General features: G+C 46.2%; 2 protein-coding genes across 2 annotated transcripts in view; one reads left to right on the top strand and one right to left on the bottom strand.

Annotated features, from left to right (window-relative positions):
- T265_02273 (hypothetical protein) overlaps nucleotides 1-3,112 on the bottom strand; it is a gene marked incomplete at both ends in the record, with an annotated part of 8,667 nt that extends 5,555 nt beyond the window's left edge. The window contains one exon of the mRNA XM_009166477.1: nucleotides 2,905-3,112. Coding sequence (XP_009164741.1) covers nucleotides 2,905-3,112 — 208 coding nt within the window. The remainder of the gene's footprint in view (nucleotides 1-2,904) is intronic.
- A 14,039-nt stretch (nucleotides 3,113-17,151) lies between these two features.
- T265_02272 (hypothetical protein) overlaps nucleotides 17,152-22,605 on the top strand; it is a gene marked incomplete at both ends in the record, with an annotated part of 22,269 nt that continues 16,815 nt past the window's right edge. The window contains 2 exons of the mRNA XM_009166476.1: nucleotides 17,152-17,285; nucleotides 21,493-21,669. Of these exons, the coding sequence (XP_009164740.1) occupies nucleotides 17,280-17,285; nucleotides 21,493-21,669 (183 nt within the window). The remainder of the gene's footprint in view (nucleotides 17,286-21,492; nucleotides 21,670-22,605) is intronic.

Genomic DNA, 22,605 nt, shown 5'->3' with positions numbered 1-22,605 from the left:
ATGTCACCCCGGTATCACGCGGATGCTTCGTTTTGTTCGCTCAAAAAAATTTGCCCTTTTCGATTGAGGATGTTGAGGCGATTACAAATCAATGTAGTATTTGTTCCGAATTGAAGCCTCGTTTCCTCAATCACCCTTTTGGCAATCTTATTAAAGCTACACAGCCGTTTGAACGCGTCAGCATAGATTTTAAAGGCCCACTTCCATCGACCTCCCACAACAAATACCTTCTAACAATGATCGACGAGTACTCTCGTTTCCCATTCGCCTTCGCGTGTACGGATGTGTCCTCATCCACCGTGATCAAGTGTTTTAATCAGTTGTTCTCTTTGTTCGGAATGCCCTCATACGTCCATTCTGATCGTGGTGGAGCTTTCATGTCAGGTGAAGTACAAACGTTTCTTCACGACAGGGGTGTGGCAACCAGTCGAACTACCCCATACAATCCGCGCGGTAACGGACAAGTCGAACGGCTTAACGGTACTCTTTGGAAGTCTATCACTCTGGCGTTGGAGACCCAACAACGGGACATTACCGAGTGGGAATGTGTGCTTCTAGATGCTTTGCACTCTGTTCGCTTCTTATTGTGCACCGCTACTAACACAACACCACACGAAAGATTTCTTAACTTCCACCGGAAGTCAACGTACGGCACCTCTCTTCCGACTTGGTTATCGACTCCAGGCCCCGTTCTGTTAAAAAGGATGACACGTTCTTCCAAACACGATCCGTTAGTGGAAGAGGTGGAAATTGTTAATTGCAACCCGCAGTATGCCTGCGTTCGTTTCCCGAACGGAAAGGAAGAAACTGTTTCCCTTAGATATCTGGCACCCAAAGCACCGAATATCTCAGATGTCTATTTAACTGAATCAATCGAAAGTATAGCAGCTCCTCCAGACGAGACTCAATCACACTCGCTTGATCCTCCTGGAGGCGAAACGGCACCACCAGAACAACCCAGTGAAGTTCCACGGAATGTCCTACAGTACATCACAGACCAACAACGTGTTCGACCGTATAATCTTCGAAACCGCGAAGCCTAATTTATATTCTCCTGACAATAATCCCTCCGGCGGGGAAGAATGTTATATACTGACGTTGTGTTTAACTTTTTACTCGCTATTCGTTGAGCTAATTGTGCTTCCTAATGTACTGAAATTGATAGAAGATTAAAGCTAATCATTCGGCAATCCTCGTTCTCTGTTTCTGGCACAATCATTCGAGTGCGCAACAATCATCAGCGCACAATAAGTTGATAATGCATCGGCGTGCAGACGTAAAGCAGTGCTGCGCATATGTTTGTGTGTCTTCCGACTGGGAGCAACCTCCGATTATGATAGGTGGTCTGAATGGTCGGTCCACTTGGTTGGATCGTTCGTTGTCGACGTCTGAGATTCACCTCTCTTGCTTAGACCCGGTGATCTCTGTCTTGTTAGTTCCAGAGTTGCTACTCTTACCAAGTGATCCGTACGTCTGATAGTAGTCAGTTTCCTTCACGCCATCCGATTAAGTTGATCCTTTGATTACGAAGTACGTAGGTTTGATAGATTTCCACAGTTACTGAGTTTGCAGCGGAGTGTCACTCTCTTAGTATATTCCTTGCTTCTCACGTGTTTTCGCATGCCAAGAGCTCACCCTTTTCTAGAATCAGTTTAGGTGCTTCTTGACCTTCGTATATCCCAACCATTGCAGATAGTTTTGACCAGTTTGTGCAACACAGTATTTGCAGTAGTCCACAAAATTTGGTAAACGGTTTCTGGTACTCTGTCCGACCTTATCTTTCAAATTCGCTGAATCTGAAAACCTACATACGTCGAAATCTTACCAGTTCATCAGTTGAGTACACCGTGGTCCAGTTTGCATTGCGCTGAAACTGAAACTTCCACTTCAGCTTCACCACCGTTTGACACCATCTGTTCCCCTCAAAAGTTAACCATCGTTCCTCAGAGGTGACAGGGTGGAAGCCGAGTTACTACGTCCTTGTAAGATAATACAAGTCATCTTGTCTGACCGAAATCTTTTTCAAAAGAAGAGTCTGTCCTGAGGGACAAACGACCTTGCTGTGACTTTACCTTATCCATGCCGCCTCGAACAGATGATTATTTAGTGCTTCTCAGTAACCAATACAGTTATCCGATAACTAACGAGGAAAATGAGTACTCCCTGTCATCAGAAAAATGAGTGAATGCCAATGGGGCGGCGGATGGGAAAACAAATAGATTAGGGCTATCACAAGACAATTCCTGAAAACCAGTACCAAAATTAAGGCATAAGCTGATCTACCAAGGAGATGATTGGCCGTTTTCCACTTCCCTGGCCGACTTTTACAGCTTGGATTAAACTGAGTAACAAAACCCGTGGGCCTACATTACTTGTTTTCGCTGGAAATACTTCCGACATAGGTGAGTTATCAGAACATTAATATCCAAAAGTAATTGTAACAATAGCTCTGGAAGAAGTGTTCTTTATCAAGTTACGAATACTCGTTAGATCCTTGGAACAAACAAGCAGAATCATGTGCCAAATGCGTATGACCAACCTTGGGCTCATTTCGTCGTGGTAAAAAGAGTAACCGAACCATCATGAACACAAGATTAAAAAGGAGAAAAACAGGTGGAATGTCCGATCCCTAAATGAATCCGTTTCGCCAGTGTGAAGATAAACATCAGACGAAAACCGCAGTCGCTTTCCCCTACGATTAAATTAATAAAGAAAGATGATTCTCCTGCGAAATCATTAGAGCGTATTCGAATCAAGGACCTCTTCGTAGACCCAATGCCCCAACTATCTCGAGTGGAATAGCAAAGCCCGACAGCTACGTCCGACTGAGTAGTCACCATCTTCCGGTGTAACCCGTGGAAATCGGAAACAAATGACGAGTAAGTTCGTGCAGCAATGTGTTACTTGCCTTGATTTGCAACTTCATCACATCACCACAGGCAGGCGCCCCCACAAGCCCAGTACCGACGGATTTGTCTGCCTTGTCCAATGATCCTACATTTCTTGGGTTCTCATAATGATCAATAACGTTCTTGTGGTAGCGTGAAACCGGTTGTTGTAACCGGCGGACAAGGCACGCCGACTGCTGAGAAGCGCGTGCAGCCGAGAACATTCGAATTAACGCACTAAAAACAATCGAAAGGATCTTAATCAGAGACCATTCAAAGATCACAATAACAGGTGAATCAGAAATTTCTGCAAAGCATTTACCTCTAGGTGTCACACTACTTCATACGTTCAGTCAAAATCAGCTGGTTGGTACCAGTCATACGGGGCGGCCACAAACAGTGAGTCGTCATCCAACGTTGCGGTATAAGTCCAGCCACTTTACTTAGGAAGGGGGCGAGATCGCGTGAATTTACAAACCGAAGGTCCGTGGTTCGAACCCGACCTCTGCATCTGGACTAGGCTTGGGCAACCTAGCAGTATCCCAGCACTCGTTCTCCCTTCTGGTGGCATGGCCGTTGGGCACGGAAAAGGTGCTACCGTTGAATGACTTTTTTTTGCTGAAGATGTCAATTACTTCACATGTTTTTGCTTATCCCTCCAACTGTGTGGAAGTGGGTAAGGCGACCTGTTTGATTTCACCGAACAACGGTCGACGTAGAGTGGGGGTAGCTTTGTTTGTGTACCTCATAGTTGTACGAAGGCTGGGATATTGTCAGTGTCCAAACTTAGAGATTATAGTCCTCAACCAAAGCTTTTGGTTCGAAATCCCGGTTGCAAGGTAGCAGCATTTGGCGTAGGATTATGACCGTAGTCAGAATTTTAAGAAACAAGTTGGCCACCCTCGACCCAACCTCATAATTGGAAGGCCAGAAATTTGATTCTAAGGCATTATTCCACTCACCAACCTGATAATTTACTCTGTAGATGCTGCGTGAACAGCTTCAGTAGGCTGTCAAGTTACGCAAACTGTCACAACACGATGAGCTTCAAATTCTTCGCGTTGGTCGCTTCAGGTACTTCCCCAAACAAGTGTGCAATGACTGGAACTGACCGTCCCCAGAAACAGGCTGTCTCAAAGAAACAGAATACAGATATTCACAACCACCTTTGAATAATGCTGGTGGAAACATCTGTACCAAGAGCTCGGTAGGGTTTCAAAGCAGAAGCGTTCTAGACTGGTGGGAGATCTGAACCTACACATTGCGACTACATCGGGACGTGTCATATGAAAAATATAAAGGGCGATTAGACTTGTGATATATGACTCACTCAGCTATCTACACGCCAGTTTTACTGTATGCTACATTTTTCATATCTTTCACTTGACAATCGACGGTTTCCCAGGTCCCGTTTGCAGATCAAATGAAACAACATTATCGCAATCATTATTATTATTACTATTATTACTATTATTAATATCTGTAAAAACCGCGTACTTGCCGTACAGTGGTTATGACTAGCCCAGTTTTGTCAACCGGTTATTTGGGGATGTGGGAGTAGATACCTACGTATTGGAGGTGGTAGGTGATATAATTAATCCGTAAATACAGAGGTGTCATCGGACTTTTTATCTAGCAGGTCAGGAGGGGAGCTATGCATTGAAATCAACATCTTGAATGCATGAACGCCAGTGACGGTACGATTTAGCTGTCTGACGATGTCCTGACCATCGCCGTGTCCCGTCTCCGGAGGCATTAATGACTAGCGCAACTGAGTTTGCTGGTAACTGATGTTATGCTTCGTTGCCAATTCACTGTTTGACCAGCCCTGGTACGTTTCCTCCCTTTGTGTGGTTGTTAGAAAAGTCCTTCAAAAAAGTCGGTTAAATGAGATACGGAGCACGTGAGCGAACTGTGAAATGCGATCAGCTCATCTACCGTGGACGAGTTATTTCTTCCGAAAGTTATGCGATGTCCATCAATAATACTGATTTGGCGTTCCCACAAGACACGGGTAAGGCGACCTGAAGACACTGAAGACACCCATGACGTCCTGAGCGTGCGCTGCCCATGTTACCAAACCGTAGAATATTAGATAAAAATGCTCATATATACTCCCAACTGCGCCAACCTGCTTCATTTCGTTAACTTGCTGGTTCGTCAAGCCTCTGTAAATAATAATGATCGATTGACTCCATTTCCACGGAATCGCACTGGAGAATTGACGCAAATAACGACCTGATACAAATCCAGACAGGGGGGTCGGGCAGGAGTTAGTGTTGGATAACGTCCCTCTATGGCTCAATCCGTCCATTTTGGAGTAGTGGAAGGTAGAAGTCAAGGTGAGTAACGGCACTTGTCTGAAGTTTCTACCAAAGAGGGACAGGCAGTGTTGGACACAGACCCAAAACAGGGTTAACAGTGTCGTCCTGAGTTGTCTGCTCCGTGAGAACCATCAAGATATCCATCTCAGTTTGCACGGTATATATATTCATTCACATCTCCTAATATCGGTCTTCAGAGCACACTGAAGGTCATGCAGATGAATTCAAAAACCGTCATCGAGCATTAGAATCATTGGGTGCATAATAATAAATAAATGAATAATAATAAATAATGGCGCTTCCCACTTTCGTGACGATTCACTCAACATGATCTGGCCAAATATGATAACGCTGTAAATTGGATAATGAAGTTTATTGATGAGGGGGTAATTAAACAGGAGTCTGTTTGCATTTTTTTTCAAGATTGTGCAAGGGGTGCATGTGAGGTCAATGGAACGACATTCAGTTGGGCTCCTACATTATATATGGAGTTAGAAGTCGCATATGAGACTGTGGTATTGTTTGCGGTTCGGCGTTTCCACAAATTGATGTATGGTCGCCGTTTCACTCTACTCGCCGATCACAAACCAATACTCCCCATTTTTGGTTCAAAGAAAGGTGTTCCAGCGCACTCTGCCAAACACCTGCAAAGATGGGCTCTGATTGTGCTGGGGTATGACTTCGATATTCAATATCGGCGCACCACCGACTTCGGTCAGGCCGATGCATTACCTCGCCTGATCAACAACCAGCCAACACCCGAAGAAGACACGGTTATTGCGCATGTTGCATTTGAGGACCCAGCCGACCCACAGTTGGTCCAGTCCGTTCGTGCCTTGCCCGTGACAGTAACAGAGGTTCAAAGAGCTACCACAGCTGATGGAACGCTTCAAAAGGTGATCCGATTCATGAATTCTCGGTGGCCTTCGAATCTCAAAGATGATTCCCTTCGACAGCTCTTTCATCGCCGAGATGCATTAGCGATCGTAAAAGATTGTTTAATGTTTGGAGATCGCGTGGTGATTCCGCAACCTTTACGCCATCGAGTTCTTCGTCAGTTCCATTCTGGACATCCAGGAATCAACCGTATGAAGTCAATAGCTCGCAGTTACGCATACTGGCCGCACATGGACCAGCACATCACTGATTTTGTAAAACGCTGCTCCCGATGTCAACAAGCTTCAAAGAATCCGCCACACCAACCACCGGTTCCCTGGCCTCGACCTGAAAAGCCCTGGTCTCGGATCCACATTGATTACGCAGGACCGATAAATGGCACTTTTTATTTGGTTTTGATTGACGCTTTTTCCAAGTGGCCAGAAATCGTTCCGGTGTCATCTCCAACAACATCTAGTACGCTGAGAGTGTTATCCAACATTTTCAGTCAGCATGGATTACCGGAGTCCATAGTCTCAGACAATGGTTCGCAGTTCACCTCTGCTGAGTTCCGCGACTTCTGCACTCGACATGCGATAACACACGTTCGTTCACCACCGTACCACCCACAATCGAACAGTCAAGCAGAAAGAGGGCTTTGCTTAAAGCTCGAGGGGAGACATCCGTCGAAGCCCTTCAGAGATTCCTGTTTGTGTACCGAACGACCCAGTCACCTGCAGAGGCACTTATGGGCCGTAAACTTAGAACTGTGCATTCTTCCATGTTGCCAACACAACCTACTGAGTCAAGGTCCATACCGGTGGTAGTTGGAACCCCATTCAAGGTGGGAACGCCCGTGCTTGTCCGTGACTATCGCCCAGGGCATGATTCATGGATTGCAGGTCGTATCCTGCGCAAACGCGGTAGTGTAATGTACGACGTGTCGGTTGGCCAAGACACCTGGACCAGACATCAAAACCAAATCCGCTTTAACAGCACGCCGGAAACTCAAGTATGTTCGGGTACCGTACCGTTGGACATATTGCTCGATACTTTTGAGCTGAAAACTGAGACAGCTTCGAAAGAGGAGAGTGTGATCGGCAGCTCGGTATTTGATCCAATACTTCTTCCCAGGCGGTGGACAGACCGACGCCGCCGCCAGCCGGAATGTATCCAGGTCAACCCCCGTCGAGTATGTTACTGACTTTTCACAAGGGGTGTTGGGGATATCAATATCCCCCAAAAAACGCTGTATTTTTGTGTGCTAGCGAACTTCCGGCATCTTCAAGGTCAAACTACGAATAAATCAATGGCCTATTGATAGTCCAAGAAATTTAAATCCGACCACTTATTTACACGATACCATCTTTTTACTGACTTCGGCTCGGGGCATCGCCTGTTGATCGCGTGTTTTTTTATCATTAAAGTTTGTGTCCGAGGTTTTTCGTCTTCTTACCATCCGCCGTGCTAGGAGTCTAGATCAAGCAACATAGCTGGGGATAGAGTATTGCCACAATCCGCATATCATATTGTTTGCTCGCTGCGTGACCGAACCGTAACAGGTATACACCCCAGGCGGTGGGAGGACCCGAATAAACTGACGTGGGAAGATCGGTACGTCGATATATTCCTAAGGAACCTTCCGAGTTGATGCTATCCGGGTCAGAAGAACTAACAGGGTTGTCGTCTGACAGGATTTTGAGTATTTCAACAATTGGGGAAGCCAATGTTTCTAGTCCAGCAGAGCTGGAGCATCAACATCACGATTGAGTACGAATATTGAGACGTTAGCAAGGGATTGAGCCCCGTATGGTGATTTAACAGGGTGATGGTTTTCTCTATGCGACCAACAAACACTGACAGTCAACCGAAACCCACAAACAGTCCCAATGCAAATGATCCGAATTCCAATCGGGGACTAATATTTGTCAAATACCGAGCGTCCGGTGATAGTAATGGAGCAATGTGGCATGCACACACGCGGCCATCGCTCGTTCTTTGGCCGACTTTGTTTCGCACTTGTCAAAGGACCCCGGGGATCCGCGCGACCACCCTACCCAGCACCCACCGGCGACAAAAATCTGAAATTTCCCAGAATTTTAACATTTACACTGTAGTGTACACACACCTGCTTATAAGCAGGGTAGGCCCTTGATGCAAACAAAAAACGAAGTTCGACCCAGGACTAGCGGCTGCATGTGTGCACACCATTACTCCAACCAGATCCTCGAAGGTGGAGTTTGGTTGTCGAATATTACCTTGCTAATTTATATCGGAGCCACTAGCATTGTGACAGAACGACGGCGGCCGGTTAGTTCCGCCGACCAGTGACTTGGTGGGGCAACTGATGGCTCGGCACGCGGACTAGACTATGTTGCCCAGTCTCGGATGCTCTCGACGCTCAGTAGACTCAAAGAACGGGGACAGAGAACTCACCTTGGATGAGATAAGAATACAGGCGGTAGGAACACCGTATCACGAGGCCAATGTGAACTACCGTGATGACCTTGAAGAATCAGAAATCCACTAGCACACATAAAGTAAAGTCAGTATGTGGGCAGCAGACAGGGTTTATAGTCAGCTTTTCGAGATGGCAAAAAGTTATATAAATGCAATATTACGCATACATACTCAAAGCAATCAGTTCCATGACCTGCTTTACGTTTGCTGAAATATGTTTGGATTAGTCCTACTCGCATGTTTCACTTCCAGTTCGGTATTAAAAGTATCACGGATTCACGGATTCACGGATTCACGGATTCACGGATTCACAGATTGATACACAGGATCAAGACTTCCGCTCAAGTTTACTGAGTCAGTTTTGCTCTTGTCGTTCAGCAACTGCCGGTGCCAGGTGGGGCGTGGACAACCTCTTGAGGAAAGTCATTCCACGCAGCAACTACTCCAAGTGTGGAAAGATTTCGCCAATGAAAGTATGCGCTGTGAGCTTGAAAATCTCCCGCGTGTATTTGCCAGGTCAACGATGAAAAACATTTTGGCCAAACCTTGTTCAAACAGGGCGTAAATAAGGATTGGGTCTCCTCAGATGGGATGCTATTCCATTCGAAAGAGGTCAAGCGCCAAGAGACTCGTTTTATAGTTCACGGATTTATGACCGGCAACCGTATTCGTGGCAGTTCGCTAGACACATTCAGTGAGGGGTACTTCCTTTCTACTTCCTGAGTAAATACTTTGGTTACCATATCTTACGGTCCCGGCTGGACTTTAAAGGAGTCTTTCTCTAGATTGCTGTACATTTCTATTTACCCATATCTTTCGGGGAAGAGCTATGAAGTGCTGTGCTGGAGGTATGGCAGACGATATCCGTATCCACTTGATGAATAAGCGTACGCTGGTGGATTGAGACGTTTCATGATGTAAGCCGGTTCACCACGGGGTGACAGTCCAGTCCTAGTTTGCCTGTTTGTCACTTTGTCCACAACCATCAGGTAACTCATTTATTTGCGACCGACTAGCCGTAAACGGGGGCCAACAAAATTACAGTGCAACGCTCTTCTGAAACAGCAAAAGGCATCGTCTTGGATGCAGCATTTTGTAGCCGATGAATCATAGGTCAGTACATATAGAAATAACACTAGAAGTGGCTATCGGTCTGGTTTAATAAGTAAGTGATAGTCTGATTTCAATGAATTAGAGCATGTGATCCCGGTCCCAACCAAACCTCTTAAATGCTGACGCGTTCCGTTGGAATCCGGAAAACGACACTCGCTTTATCAGCGTTTCACAGAGAGGGACACCCGTGGGGGTCACGACTAACCCTTTGGGGGGAGTCCTGTTTGAGCAACACGTCGGTGGCGCATAAGGAGTAGTCATACGCCTTCCCGAAAACAGATGGCATGGACAGCGGGCGTCATGTGGTGTATATCTTTCCAGAAACCAGCATTCCTTTGTGCATAGACCCTTTATTCTATTCAAGGATATAAAAGGTGAACGTTGTCAGGTGTAGAGAGCGAAATAATGGTGCAGGTGCTTGCAGAAATATGTCCAGGTCTCACAGAACAAAACGGTGACTGGCGGGGGTTGTGGGCACAGAGGGGTGGGAGAAGAGATAGCGCCATAGGGTTTTGGGCATTATCCGATTTAGACGTCGTCACCAACGGCAAGGGCAGGGAAGCACAGTTAACATGCATTTTTGGAGAGAATATCGAGTGAGGTCGGATCGTTAAGATTTGAAGGTAGCGGGCGAAAAAACAAAGCGGGGCAGGGCAAAATAAGCGACCTCCTGCCTAACAGATGATAGGAAAGATGTAACGGTGAAAAACAAGAAACCAGAACATCAGTTTAGGTGAAGCGGCAGATTTGGCGTCATCCAGCAGGTCAGATTGAAGTAGAACCTGAAACAACCGCTTAGGCCTCGTGACCTCGGACTTTTGGGCTCATGGCCAGGGGTACTAAAAGCGTAAGTGGGAATGAGAAAGTTGAAGGTTCGGCAAAGCGGATAAGTTGTAACACGAGTTTCAGAAGCATGGTCTACAATGCAACTGTAGAGACTCACTGGTGTCGCTGTTGTGAAGTCTGACACATTAGTTCTTTGGAAGAGTGAGATGATTGTAACACGCGAGCCGGAACACGAACTGCATAGAAAGCTATTGAATTTTGCGGGAAGCAGACTCACAGAAATGGTTTAATTCAGGTTGGAATGAATATGTTATGGGGGGAGTTAGGGTAAGGTGTGGGGCTCGGTCTTATTTGCAGTTAATGGAACGGGTGGACAAGGAGGTATTGTTGATAGACAGGAGGGAATATTCGCGGGTGTGCTATCAAACCGGGCATGGCAGTGCCGTGCCATCATTGGCCTGACATACTTCGGTTTTTAGACAACCCCTTAACGGACGTCAACTTTAAGGTCATTGGGCTTGGATGGGCAGTTCTTTGGGCAGTGGAATTCTTTCCAGGCTTGCCAAGCAAACAAGGTCGAACGAACCCAATGTAGGATGGCAGGGTTTTTGGTCCGTTTGGGGACCTTATGGATGTAGATCATAGGTCAGGTGGAGTGGACAACACCTAACCAGGTCGTCCAAACTGGATGTTGCCGAAGCTTGGGAATATGAGGGGATGGGATGAGACTATTAAAGCATGGTGAGTTTGAACAGATAGTAATGGGATAATATGTGTTATTAAAGAAATAAAAACTTGTCGCCTGTCGGGATTGGAGTGATGCCAACAAGTAAGTGTATGGAATAGGATAAGGATGGATGTGCACTTAGTAGACTAGCGACCAGGGATTGGGTTTGCTAATATGCGATGTTAAAGTACAAGGGATCTAGTAAAAGCCGATATAAGCACTCAGTATCGGTGTGGTTGGGGAAATCAGATGTATAAGGGCTAGCGGGAGTGAACTTCCGAGATAATGGAGTGGCTAATCTGGTATTTATGACATGACTTAGTGCCAGGACAGAAAGTAAGTGTAAGAGATGTAGTCACTCGTCCCTGAAGCACTGCTTCAAGTTAACATTTGGTGCATGGCGAATAAAAGGCCACTGGGCACTGGTCCTGAATGCCAGTAGCAGATGTTTGGGAACTTTTGTATACATATCTTTCTCATTGCATATGTTCACCCTTGACGTAGTGGTAGGTGCTTATGTTTTGTTTGGTTGGATAAGTGGAGTGTGGTGCCAAGAGCAGCTATACAGGGTCGCATGTCGATGTGAGATATGGGTTCATGGAGTCTCCAGGCTATTCCGTCTGTTTTTTTACAAATTTTCTTTTTTAATATAAATAAGCCAAAATTTTCTTTCCTATTTTTTCATCTTCTGGAGCTGCAGCTTTGCCAGTTAAATGACACAACCTGGACGAATCCAGCCCAGCGTGAAAAAACAAAAAACAGCAGTGCTCTCTTATTGATTTCCTGAAGTAAAGTTCAGCAGATTGGAATGAATATGTTATGGGGGGAGTTAGGGTAAGGTGTGGGGCTCGGTCTTATTTGCAGTTAATGGAACGGGTGGACAAGGAGGTATTGTTGATAGACAGGAGGGAATATTCGCGGGTGTGCTATCAAACCGGGCATGGCAGTGCCGTGCCATCATTGGCCTGACATACTTCGGTTTTTAGACAACCCCTTAACGGACGTCAACTTTAAGGTCATTGGGCTTGGATGGGCAGTTCTTTGGGCAGTGGAATTCTTTCCAGGCTTGCCAAGCAAACAAGGTCGAACGAACCCAATGTAGGATGGCAGGGTTTTTGGTCCGTTTGGGGACCTTATGGATGTAGATCATAGGTCAGGTGGAGTGGACAACACCTAACCAGGTCGTCCAAACTGGATGTTGCCGAAGCTTGGGAATATGAGGGGATGGGATGAGACTATTAAAGCATGGTGAGTTTGAACAGATAGTAATGGGATAATATGTGTTATTAAAGAAATAAAAACTTGTCGCCTGTCGGGATTGGAGTGATGCCAACAAGTAAGTGTATGGAATAGGATAAGGATGGATGTGCACTTAGTAGACTAGCGACCAGGGATTGGGTTTGCTAATATGCGATGTTAAAGTACAAGGGATCTAGTAAAAGCCGATATAAGCACTCAGTATCGGTGTGGTTGGGGAAATCAGATGTATAAGGGCTAGCGGGAGTGAACTTCCGAGATAATGGAGTGGCTAATCTGGTATTTATGACATGACTTAGTGCCAGGACAGAAAGTAAGTGTAAGAGATGTAGTCACTCGTCCCTGAAGCACTGCTTCAAGTTAACATTTGGTGCATGGCGAATAAAAGGCCACTGGGCACTGGTCCTGAATGCCAGTAGCAGATGTTTGGGAACTTTTGTATACATATCTTTCTCATTGCATATGTTCACCCTTGACGTAGTGGTAGGTGCTTATGTTTTGTTTGGTTGGATAAGTGGAGTGTGGTGCCAAGAGCAGCTATACAGGGTCGCATGTCGATGTGAGATATGGGTTCATGGAGTCTCCAGGCTATTCCGTCTGTTTTTTTACAAATTTTCTTTTTTAATATAAATAAGCCAAAATTTTCTTTCCTATTTTTTCATCTTCTGGAGCTGCAGCTTTGCCAGTTAAATGACACAACCTGGACGAATCCAGCCCAGCGTGAAAAAACAAAAAACAGCAGTGCTCTCTTATTGATTTCCTGAAGTAAAGGCCGTGCTCGGAATCAACGGCGATGGGTGAAGCACCAGTGTTACTGGACGGGTGGCTGGTATACGAACGCACCATGGTGCAACCCTACAGGGCTACCCTCCCTGCAGCACGTACCGACCAACACACGAGGTTTTCACCCCTCGTGCATGCTACCAGATCTGCAAAGTGGCATACCACCGACTAGTCATAATTGCGGCTTGTGCATTAGCAAAGAACTCCAGCCACCTGATATTCTATCCGTCGGAAGAAAGCCAGGCTAATAAAGCAGCTCAGTCACTTTATCAAGTGAACGGCAAACAGTTTCTGGAAAAGGCACTTCGCGGAGTCAAACGAAGCGGCAGCTGCCATTGGGAAATTCGGACAGAAAGGAAGTGGCCAGAGCGTATGAACCATGGCTAAACGATGACGGAGCGTGAGCTATCGAGCCAAATAGTGGCTTTCTCATTGTTGTGTGCATGTTCTGAATGGGTTGCGAGGGGTATAATAAGCTCTCAGGCATGAAAAACCCACTTTTTGCTTGTTTTACGTTGGTTGGGGTTAGATAGGAAGAGGTAATACGCATTAAGCGGAGTGGATAGCTAAAGGCGGATCTGGACTCAAAGGTAACGAAGCAGACGGGGCCCGTCTGAACCACATTTCAACGTAATAGCTGCAACATTTGATAGCCTTGTCGGTGTTCTTTGTAAGTGCTTTACAATCACAGCAAACGGAAGCACGATTTGATTACAGCTCGACAGGGCTTCTGATATTGGGACCGTTTCCCGGCGCACCTGGATCACCGAAACCCATAAAACACTACGAACGCTGCTAGGAATGCTTCAGGTGGTAAGCTTTAATTATTTTTGGAATTCACTTGTTAGGTGGATATGTCAGGCCATCGTGATGTGGTACTGCCTGTCAAAAAGCGCAAAGATTGACGACCAAGTTGTGGAAAAGTAGTAGCGGCGATCTCAGAGTGACGATGAACCTGGAAACTGAAGACATCCATCAGTTTCGTTGTTATAGTGGCGCTGGGTGTAAAAGTTCCTCAGGGGAGAAAGATGGGGCTAACTCACGAGACGGAACGAGAACTGCACAGCAAATGGCCGACTTTAAGAGGAGCAAAGAATGAAATTCAACGAAACGTTAACATCCGAACGGAAGTTTCAGCAGATTAAAATGGATGCACCATGGAGCCGGCCGGGTTTAGATGGTGAGTTTGTTCGCAGCTGCGGGTAAGGGAACGAGTGAGCAAGATGGCACGGTCAATGGCAAGAGGTGAATTCTTGCGGGTATTCCATCAACCAGGGTGTGGCATTGCCGCATGGAGTTGGCATTTGCTGCTGACTGAGTGCCCGATCCTAAAAGCATAATAACATTTACTAGACCTCAACATGCGCACAATCTGACCTCCCAAGATCAGCACGAATAGCCACCGCTCCATATGACCACCCAAGACGATCCCTTTGCAGCAACCAAGACAACGTATAGATCGCGCCAGAAGACTGGCGGAGCCTTTGGAACTTGACCCACGTCAACTATCTTAGGTTGGATTGCTAAAAGGAAAGAAAGCCCAATTACTAAAAGCAACCACAGAACGTCCGAAACCCAGGGAAATTTTGAAACCTCACCAAAATATTAATGAGAAAGCCGATAGGAAGCAGGACGATTAATCATTCAGTCAATTCAGCAGAAGTCCACGAGTGACAAGGCCCGCCACAGAAGCACGACCGAATACGATCAGCGCTCAAGGATTTCATGCAAGCAGGATGAATGTTGATGGGTGTTGACTGAACGCCTGTCAGACAGCTTGGGTCAATGTCAAAATGTACCCTTTAGATGGCGCCGTGCCATCGTAACTTTTACACTCGCATGCATTTGCTTGTGTTAAAAGAGTGTTTCTTGTCGGCGAGTTTTTCTCTTGGCATCGGGTTGGGAAAAGCAGTCAGATGTAACGAGGTGCTATAATCCTGGGCAGATTTCTTTCACACACTCTCTGCCATCACTAGGGTGAGGGGAAGAGATGACCCATTTAAACCACTTTTGGGAATTAAGCACTTTGGAAATAGGTCTCAGGCAAACTTCTGTATCCCAATGGACAGAGGTTGGTATATTTTTAGCAGCCCGCAGAATGAAGGCAAGCAACTAGGTTCGTGGCTGATCATTGAACACCTCATACTTTGTGCTATTCACCACGTGATCTGGTATGATTACTTGGCTGGCGTACCCTGGCAACTTTCGAACGTAGACTTCGAGCAAATGTTTCAGGCCCAATGACGTCGGCCGACGGAGGAAATGCGTGTTTGCCTTCATGACAACTTGCGTTGTCCGCTACTTTCTCAAAATTGGGTGAAAAGGGCGTGGCGGACGAGAGCAATACACATAACACTCATATCGTATCTGGTCTTAAAATTGCCCGACGTCGTTTTTAGCCACGTAGTACAAAGACAATTAAACGCCATGCTTCAAGCGATATTTGTGTGTCTTTACCATCTCTGAGAGTTTAATGTCACACTGAATATCAGCGTTATATCCAGTCGATTTCCGTTAGAGCCAATTTGCACCGAGTTCCCGTGATTTGCGGGCATCAGAACCCAATAGGGGACGTTACAAGGGTCAACCAATTTCGCGGGGATTTCCGGCGTTCGAATGAACTGACCGTAAATCGGGTTGAAGCCGTACCCTCCGCCGCCATAGTATGTTGTCGTGTAAGCAGGCACAACGATCAGAAATGGACTGTTAGGATACTCTCAGATGTGGCCAAAAACCGCATGGGAGCGGCTGTCAACGGGCAACCATCCAGCCAGAGATCCTTTAACTTGGTGTCTTGAAACAATGCCAGCTACAGCAGAACCGGCCTTATCGGCTTCTGGGTTACAAGTGGCTCGCACTCAGAGGCAAGCGGAGACCGGTGGGGAGGTCAATTGAACACCCGTGCTTGAGCCTTGAATCTCCATGTCAGAGCCAGCGAGCATCAGTAGAAGGCGAGTCCAGCGTACATGCGGCAGCAATCTTTTGTCCGGCTTATTTAGGAATGCGGACGGTAAAGGCCGCAAGACTGACCGAGTGTCCTAGTTTGAAATAAAAGTTCCGAGCGTCTTTGGCCGTCGCGGCCGGGTCATCTGTGGATATTGCAGCTAACGGGAGTGGGGGCCAATCCAACTGTCAGTCCTCAGGAATGAGGCCACAGATCTATCGCTGCTAAGCAAATAATGCGGAGAAAAACATGCGGGACAGAGCAAAGGGAGGCAGCAGTATTTGCCCGTTTTTCGCTTTGCTACCATAATGTATGCAGTGAATAAGGCCCGGCTGATAGCATTACGCGACGAGCGATGTGGCAGAATAATATTTCTAGATGGGCACTTAATGGCTGAATTAGGTTAAAACACTGTCAGAGAGCTCATACCCGGACAGGAGGACTCTTAGAGTGCCGATTCGGGAGCTGTGGCTCAGAAGTTGTACCCTAAGGCGGCGTTGGTTAGCATAAGACCGTTGGAACAACATATGTTTTCAAAAATCTAATTGCCAAAACTGATCCACTCCCCGTGCTCGGGCACTAGGAGGCTTTTTAGTCATGGTTCTAGCCATTATCAACCTGGCGTGAGGGGTTGTGTGAGCGTCACACTCCCCATGGTCACCCACCGGGTTATGGAAGCACACAAACCATGATACAGTCCGAGCTCTCCGTGACGGTTCGTAAGAATAAGGATCGGAAAAAACAAGCCGAATCTGGAATGAAAATTCAGTCAGCCTATGGAACGCTGAGGGATACGTCTGTATCTTCGAGTGCGAGACTCTGGGTAGCTGTTAGGTTTTGCTCTCAAGCTTTGTGCTCTTCTGCCCTGTTCCGGGCTCGGGTAGCTAAATGACAAAAACCGACGCGGGCGGATGATGAAGCAGAAAATTAATCTCTGAGGTAACAATTTAGAAAGTTCTAATATCTTGGATCATCCAAATTTCACTGAATCCACCGGGAGCTACCGCGACGGATGAGTAAAATCGGCCAATGAACGTTGCGAATGACGTTTACTGGGACGCAGATGCTTTTGACCAATTGGTGGTCTTGAGTTTGTCTGACCAGAGGCTGACAGTCTTGCCATGACCGTGAGTTGTGTTCTGAGGCTGATGCTATCAGAAACAGTTTATCCTCAGTTTGTCACGTACAAATTGAACCTGCATGATACATACCCCATTTTCGACTGTATACTTATACATGGTCGCTGAATGGTGCTTTAGTTATCACTGATTTGTGTCGACAACACTCCCCTCACATGCATGTAGAGACCGTGTAAGTCGCCGGGGATTATATTTAAAAAAGCGTTACACCTTACACAAAGACGGAGATGGGCTGGAACAAACGCTTAAAAATGCTTTTCCAGTGCATATAAACCAAATTAAGGTTATATTTATTATTAAAATCCTTCGTAGCCTTTAGTGAACTCCTCATAAGTCACAAAAATGAAGAACCGAAAAGTTGTGGTGTTAGTTATATTCGTGTTTTGTTCTGATTGTGAATTGAAGGGTGCGTTTGACTAAATTCCCAGACATTTCGCAGTCGCTGTAAAAAGGTACTAACCATGGGTCTTGGTTTCCGAGTGGCTTTTGTGTTATATTGGCACGTGAAGTGGAACGTTGTTCCCGTCGTTAGTTTCTGCGTGAATTTCGAGCTTCCACTGACGTAAGAATATAACGTCGTTTAACTACCGAGTTCACCGTTATCGGTCTTTTTTGGAAGTTGGGCTGGGAACCTGTTCGGGATTTGACCAGAGGAATTAGTTGGTGAAAGTGGGCCCCTTGGTAACCATCAGGATGTCTGTAAGATGACAGTCGCACTGTGTATACCCTGCCACCGTCATCGACTTAGTCTCTCTTGAGTTCGTGAAAGTTTGGCTGGGGCGGTCATGAGTATTCGCAGTGTATGGAACAGAAGGTACAGCGTTATACTGGTCACCATACCCGCGTAGTACGAGTCAACTTAGTCCTATTAAACCGGATACACTCTGCAGCTGTGTACCGCATGATTCGATCCTGGCCGTCGATACAGAACTACGGTTTCATATGCCGTTTATATCCTTGTGACTCCAACGGGATATGGGTCATAGTTCACCTGGACGTTGTTGGCATTAGCCTTCGTGGCCCTACATTTATGGACCAAAAACTGTCCATCATCGGGCTGTCCAGATCTGTCCCTTGGACTTCTCAGTCCCTAAGAAAGCCTGTTCCGAAACCAACAATATGAAGGACTGGTCTACCAAAGTTGACCGGTGTCATCGAACAGTGGCGTTTAGGGAACCGCTACTAAAACAAGACCGAAGTTGCCGCCATAAGGTGGACAAGAAATAGAAATTTTATTCTGCAAAGTGCTCATTAACGTGCCAACGGCTCACTCAAACTGTCTATACATAAACAAAACGCTTCTGAAATGATCACCCATGGTATTTCATCCTGGCGACTTTGAAAATAGCGTCCTATCCACGGAAAAGTCCTTAATACTCTAAGGAGTTGATAGACGCTTAACCGGCCTCTGTGTAATGTCGCAGGATGCAGTTTAGGAAGAAGGTTGTTTACGTTTTACGGGTATTGTGGTCATTTTAGAAGCGGGGTATCCGAGCGAAGTGACTGCATGCTTAAGTCAGCTTCGAATTGGTTGAATGGTTTTAACAATTGTTACGCTCCGCATTTTCGAAAAGCGTAATAGGACGTGTACGCCGTTTTTGGTTTGTGAGTTGTCAGCATCATCTACGAGTGTAGTTTGCGTATTCTTGCGGCGTATAAGATCTGGGAGTATATGATGCTGTTTGTCTGTCGGAACACGCACGAGGATTTCGTCCAGACAGGACTCCCATATCCATGTTCTGTGTATTTTCTTCCATAGACGCTAGCTGACAATTAAAAACTGTTGACATCTTTCCGTCAAACCTTTCCGCGCAAACCCGTATTCAGCATTACACTAGACTAGTCATATCTATTCCAGTGGGTCGTACTTGGTTGAACAGAATCTGAAGTGGTTATGTAATAAAGACCTTCCATAAGTTGCACGTTTGTGGGCTAAAAATGGGGAAAGCGTGGAAGATAGCCGAAGTCTGGAGTCGATTGCGCGTCCAGCTTCGGGAACTTGGAACTTACGCATTAGAGCTGATAGCTTTGATGCTAGAAGCTCACATTGGCCAGTAACAGACGGTGATTGGCAACCAACCTAAACAGTCGCTCTCCATTTTCTGTAAATCGCCTGTCGTTCGGAACATTATAGTTGTGTCCAAGGTTTCGTCTTCTTACTATTCCGCTGTACAACGATTTGGGATCCGACAACATAGCTGAAGGAGGAAGTTTGGCAGAAATACCACGCCTTGAGTTTCTGACTAAAAACCTGAGCTGCGAAGCAATAATTTTTAGGTTTTCCTATGGCACCACCTTACGGACAGGAATGTCCGTGGTTCGAACCCAACCTCAGCATCTCAGCTGCTCTTGTCTAGGCTTGGGTGACCTGACAGTATCACAGCCCTCGTGCCTCCCTCCGTTGACATGACAACTAGGCCCTGAAAGGGTGCTACAGCTGGACGACTTACACTGTAGCCCACAGGACCAGTGCAGTACTGAAGTTGGACCACCACAACAAGATGACAGCTTTAGATCGAGGGGGGATGGGAACATTCGCTTATGAGGTTGAAGCTTGTGAGCTCATACAGGAGGAATCGGATGGAGTGCTTTTGATAGCTGGGCTACCTTTGGTACATTGGATTCATCTTTGACTCTGTTGACAGTAGCTGAGTATGTGTTACGTGCAGCTACATGGTCAGCCCGTGTTAAGGGACGGGCACACCTGCCTATACTGGCTTAGTACTTTGTTTAATACCTGGAAATACCTATGGATAAACCCTTAGCGAGTTGATTGCCTATCTGCATGGAGAACTAGCGGTTAAATTACCTCACACAGGACAGTCTTAGATTCTGAAAAAATGGGGGTCTTCCGGAAGACAACACAATCAAAGATTATTGCTACAGAGATTGATGCACACTCCGAGCGTACGTCGACTGGGGAGGATCGATGAGACAGTGGTCAGAGGATCTAAGGTGACAGAGGAGGCCACAACGTGATCTGGTGTATTATTAGCATTATTATCAACAACACATCAGTGTTTAACACTGATGGAAGGTCAAGACGAAGTTAAGGGTTTGGACAATATGGTGGTTAAGATCAGGAATTCGGATGGGATGGCAAACAAGTTTGGTAAGGTAACTGGTGATGAAAAAGGACTCAGCCACAAGGCTGGGAGGATCTGTGTGGGAAGAAAACGGAAGCGATTTGTTATTGTGAACTTTGAAGTCGTCGGGGTTGAAAACTTCATCACTCGAGTCGGACTGAAGTCAAGGTTTACTAAAGAGAGGGGAGGACGGGTTATCTTCATTCAATATACAGCCGTTCGTTGTACAGCAAAAAAAACTTGTACATCGGAGACAGTTGAATTTAACCCAAAACAGTTGAAAATCTATAGCAGGAAGGTCCAGCGTGAAAGTTTGAGGAACAGGTAAGGAGGAAAATATTGGCGCACACAACCGTTAAAACTGAAACACTAGAAGCGCTTATAGTTTTAAAACCGTAAGCGCATGAGGCCACCAGATCCGGGAAATTCGGGGAATTAAAAGGGTGATGAGGTGAAGTTTATGAATTGGTCAACTGAGTCGCTTTTGCATTTAATCCGCGAATGTTACACGATAAATTTTTGAAATCAAGTGAGAGAGCGAAGCGGATTTTCCTCGTATTTTCATGTTTTTTAACTAAAACACCGACATCTTAATTCGGAGGCTCGGAGTGGTGAACCACATAGGGCTCCTATAATTAAGGTGGTCAACAAGTTCAGTCGTCTGCTAACTGTAGAAACTAATCAAAACCGCTAATTTAGACAGTAAAGCCACCATCAAGTGGACCAACGAGAAATCTTGGTACCACAGTACTCTGCTGGAGTTCACGTCTTGGATGGACGCTAATGGGCTGCAATGTAGCCAACCGTCCCATCTACCTTTTGTTGGCTGGGCATCCTATACTTGTTATCCAGGTAACACTCCTGTAGGAGCTGTGGTTGTCGATATCACTCTAAACGACAAAATATCTTAGTTATCTACTCACTAATCCACTGCAGCCATCAACTCACTCCTTTACGCATCGGCTTACTTTTGAAGAAATTTCGAAGTTCACATAGCTTGGAAATGGGTGTTTCTCACCTTACCTTCTCATTGCGTATTTTTGATCGATGCATTGTGGTCCGTCGTACACGAATAATCTGTGAATTTTACCCTCTTATTCCTTCCTCAGAGCTATCATTCACAATTCGTTCAGGCTTCCAATACAGTGGGCAACATGGCCCTACTTCCTTTGCGCACGAAATTTCGTGGGCCTGCCCCGGCTATGCCAGACCTGGAGAAGGATATAATTGACGAAGCCCTCTATTTATTCAAATCACTTATTTTCTTACGTCAATACGAGATCAAGGTAAGTGAGCTTGGTACCCTCGACCTCCCCGTTACTCCTAAGGGTGCTCGAAAAGTGTATATTTGTGCAGGTTTCTCTAGCGCGTGGTTTGATTATTCTTAGGTATTGGTGTAGCCTGAGTTTGAGCACTAAAAGCACCCAATATGATTCCACCTTACACCTAGCATTGTGATTGTGGCTTTGTTTGTTGGATCCCTGCTTCTCGGCGTTCTTCTTCAGACAGGTCTTAGAGAAGTACAGTGCGGTCCAGTTATCCAGGAAATCGACATCCCCTCTTTCAGAAAGTTTCAGCAGTATTTGTTTGAAAGCTGCTTTGGCACGCCCACAACCGAACACCCGCTGCCGCAAAGGGCGGCTCGCTAATCGGTAAACTAGTTGACATGGGTGCTTAAACTTTGTATCATTGACTCCGATTTTGGATTCAGGTACAATTGGGTTTCGGATTCAGGTCCGTCACGAAGAAGCTGGACCTTACCGTGGTCTGACGGTTTGTGCACCTCAGCGATCCATTGAGCTATACTGGAGAGTGTCCCGCGACATTCGCAGAGTCTCTCACACCAGGTTGGTCAATGGTTAGAGGTCTGACGAACACAGTCTCCTGGCCCTCCAGGTTGGGGGTTGGAACATGTGGCGACTTGTTCCGTAGAAATGGTAATGCATTTGCATTTCCCGCCAAACACCGCTGCCTTGCGGTTAGGCTTTTGAGCCAAAGGCTTTGGTTGAAGACCCTAATCGTCCTCCTGTCTAGGTGTAGGCGCCCAGCCCACGTAGAACCATGAATTGCACATACACAAATAAACTCATGCCACATCGGCCGTCGCGTGGTGCCATCAGCCGGGTCGCCTTACTTGCTGCATACAGCAGGGCGGGTAAGCGAAAACAGGCTACTGCTGACGCCTCCCTCCTTTCTCCTTCACATACTTTTTCTTCCCCCTC

The sequence above is a fragment of the Opisthorchis viverrini genome (assembly GCF_000715545.1).
Source record: "Opisthorchis viverrini unplaced genomic scaffold opera_v5_26, whole genome shotgun sequence".
Classification (NCBI taxonomy): Eukaryota; Metazoa; Platyhelminthes; class Trematoda; order Opisthorchiida; family Opisthorchiidae; genus Opisthorchis; species Opisthorchis viverrini.
Note: the sequence above shows the minus strand (reverse complement) of the source record. Positions and strands in the feature narration are given on the sequence as shown.